The 2,466-nt window shown below is 42.7% G+C and overlaps 1 protein-coding gene across 1 annotated transcript; it reads left to right on the top strand.

The window, feature by feature from the left end:
- Nucleotides 1-218: 218 nt before the first annotated feature.
- Nucleotides 219-2,077, top strand: LOC109519965 (gamma-crystallin M3-like). Its single transcript, XM_019876856.1, has 3 exons — nucleotides 219-285; nucleotides 977-1,219; nucleotides 1,758-2,077. The coding sequence occupies exons 1-3, from the start codon at nucleotides 256-258 to the stop codon at nucleotides 2,031-2,033; spliced, it is 549 nt and encodes a 182-aa protein (XP_019732415.1). The 5' UTR covers nucleotides 219-255; the 3' UTR covers nucleotides 2,034-2,077.
- Nucleotides 2,078-2,466: the final 389 nt, after the last annotated feature.

Below are 2,466 nucleotides of genomic sequence, written 5' to 3'. Positions count from 1 at the left end.
ATGAAACCAGCCATTTTATTCATTTCAAACACAAAGGGTTTTGTGTTACCTGGTCTTCAAGGGCCTAGCCACAAGACCACCATGTTCGACATGTGACACGGGCCCCTGCCGCACTCCATAGCAAGTTGCTGGCTCAGGGCTTTACACAATGGAGACCCGCTGACGCCGTGGGGCGCACTCAGGTATAAAAGCGAGGGTTAAATGGAAGGGGACAGCAGCAGTTCAGTGCTAGCAGCAGCAGCTCACCTGACAACCATGACCACCACTGACATGAGCATGGGCAAGGTAAGCAATTGATATCGCTTTTCTATCCCTTTAATTCACAGCAAGAATGGATCACACACAGGGCTGGGGGGAGGGGCTATAACCTCATCAGAAATCAGTGTAGCCCCAGTTAAGCGCCTCCAGCGTTGTTTAAAATATAATTTTTAAATATTTTCTTCAGCTCCAAGAGAAAAAAAAATCCTAGAGCCCTCCCCAAATCAAAAAATTTTAGACTTTTTAAGGGTCACCGTGGGACCCTTAAAAAGTCTGAAATTTGATTTTATGACATTCACATTGCGTTCAAAAGCCATGGGCAATAAATATATTTTCTTCATGTCGTGTTTTTGGAAAGAGGATAACAATACACAGTTTTGCAATATTGCGGTATTTAGAAATGTATCCATACTAGCCAGTCCTGATGTTCATATTTAAGGAAGGAAAGGTTTGACAGGATTTACATTTGATCACAGTGGCCTTAAATGTAATACCCTGACTCAGAAATGTCTTTCAGTCCATATGAATTTTAGTTATAATGCGTGCAGGAGTGTAACACAAGGTTGACAGTGGATGTGTCATCTGTTTGGATCAGGGATGATCGGGCCCATGCCCGCACACTGAGAGGGGGTGAATCATCTCTGCTGTGTATTTGAAAAGGGGTGCAGGGCTAAACAAGTTCATGGAATGTTACTGAATCCCTTTTTTGCTTTCACAGATTATCTTCTATGAGGAGAAAAACTTGCAGGGTCGCTCGTACGAGTGCATGAGCGACTGCGCCGACGTGTCCTCCTACCTGAACAGGTGCCAGTCCTGTCGGGTGGAGAGTGGCTGCTTCATGATCTATGAGCGTCCCAACTTCTTGGGCAACCAACACTTCATGAAGAAGGGCGAACATGCTGACTCCATGAGTGTGATGGGCATGAGTAGCGGCATCAAGTCCTGTCGCCTCATCCCCATGGTGGGTAGAAAGGGTCGAGGGTTTTATTTGGGTGCTGTCATATTCATTCCTTTTAATTCAGGGGTGGGTAAATTATGGTTTTACATTATCTAGCGCCCTCTGTTGAATTAGTTTATGGGTAGCTGTTTTCCCTTAAATGTATTTATTTTTCTCCTGATACAACGATTTCCTCCCACATTCCAAAAAACATGCATGGTAGGTAATTGAACTATAGATTGTCCCTACATGTGGTGAATGTGAAGGGTTGTCCATCAATGTGTGCCCTGTGATTGGTTGGCAACCAGTTCAGAGTGTACCCCACCAACTGCCCAAAGTCAGTGGGATATGCTCCAGCATGCCCGCGACCCTCATGAGGATAAATGGATGAGATGACGGACAGATAGATAAATAGATATACACATCGGGGGGTTTGTGTGTGATTGACAAAAACATTTCAATTGATATGGATGGCAGAATAAGAACAACATGAATGAAAGCACCTTTTCATAAACCTTTGGAAATGTTAATTTTTTTTCTTTTTTTTACTCCCCTCAAACAGCACAGAGGCCAGTTCAGGATTAGGATCTTTGAGCGGGAGAACATGAGCGGCCAGTCCAACGAGCTGCAGGAGGATTGCGACAACATCATGGAGCGCCTCCGCATGAACGACTGCATGTCCTGCCAGGTGATGGAGGGCCACTGGCTGCTGTTCGAGCAACCCAACTTTCGTGGCAAGATGGTGTATGTGAGGCCCGGCGAGCACCGCAGCTTCAAGGAGATGGGCATGAGCAGCACTCGCTTCTTGAGCATGAAACGTATCTTGGACATATGCTAGATGTTCAATTTTTCAAATTAAAGCAACACAAACATATCAGATTACCTTCCTGTGTCCCTTTCTGTCCTTTTATACTCTTTGTTTGTATATGTAATGATACTACTACTAATAATAATATGTGATATGTTATAATGAGTCAAAATCATCTTAACGTTGTGTAAGTACAGTACCTCATTAGGGTGCTAAATAACTAAATAATCTTAAACTAAAAATAATCAGCTGGTTAACCAAACTAAGCTACATTTTCAGCAGGTAATTCAAGCAATCAAGCTCACAACTAAAAGTTCAATTATAATAAAATACAAATAGAGTACAAAATTCTAACAAAAAAGCTATCCATAGTCACACGAGCTCGTTAAGTGGCTAGAAACTAGCTCGCCGACAAGCTAAATATCTCGCTCATTAGATAGTAACTAATAATAATAATAATAAT

Source organism: Hippocampus comes, unplaced genomic scaffold (assembly GCF_001891065.2).
Source record: "Hippocampus comes isolate QL1 unplaced genomic scaffold, H_comes_QL1_v1.1 scaffold110, whole genome shotgun sequence".
NCBI classification, from domain to species: Eukaryota; Metazoa; Chordata; class Actinopteri; order Syngnathiformes; family Syngnathidae; genus Hippocampus; species Hippocampus comes.
Note: the sequence above shows the minus strand (reverse complement) of the source record. Positions and strands in the feature narration are given on the sequence as shown.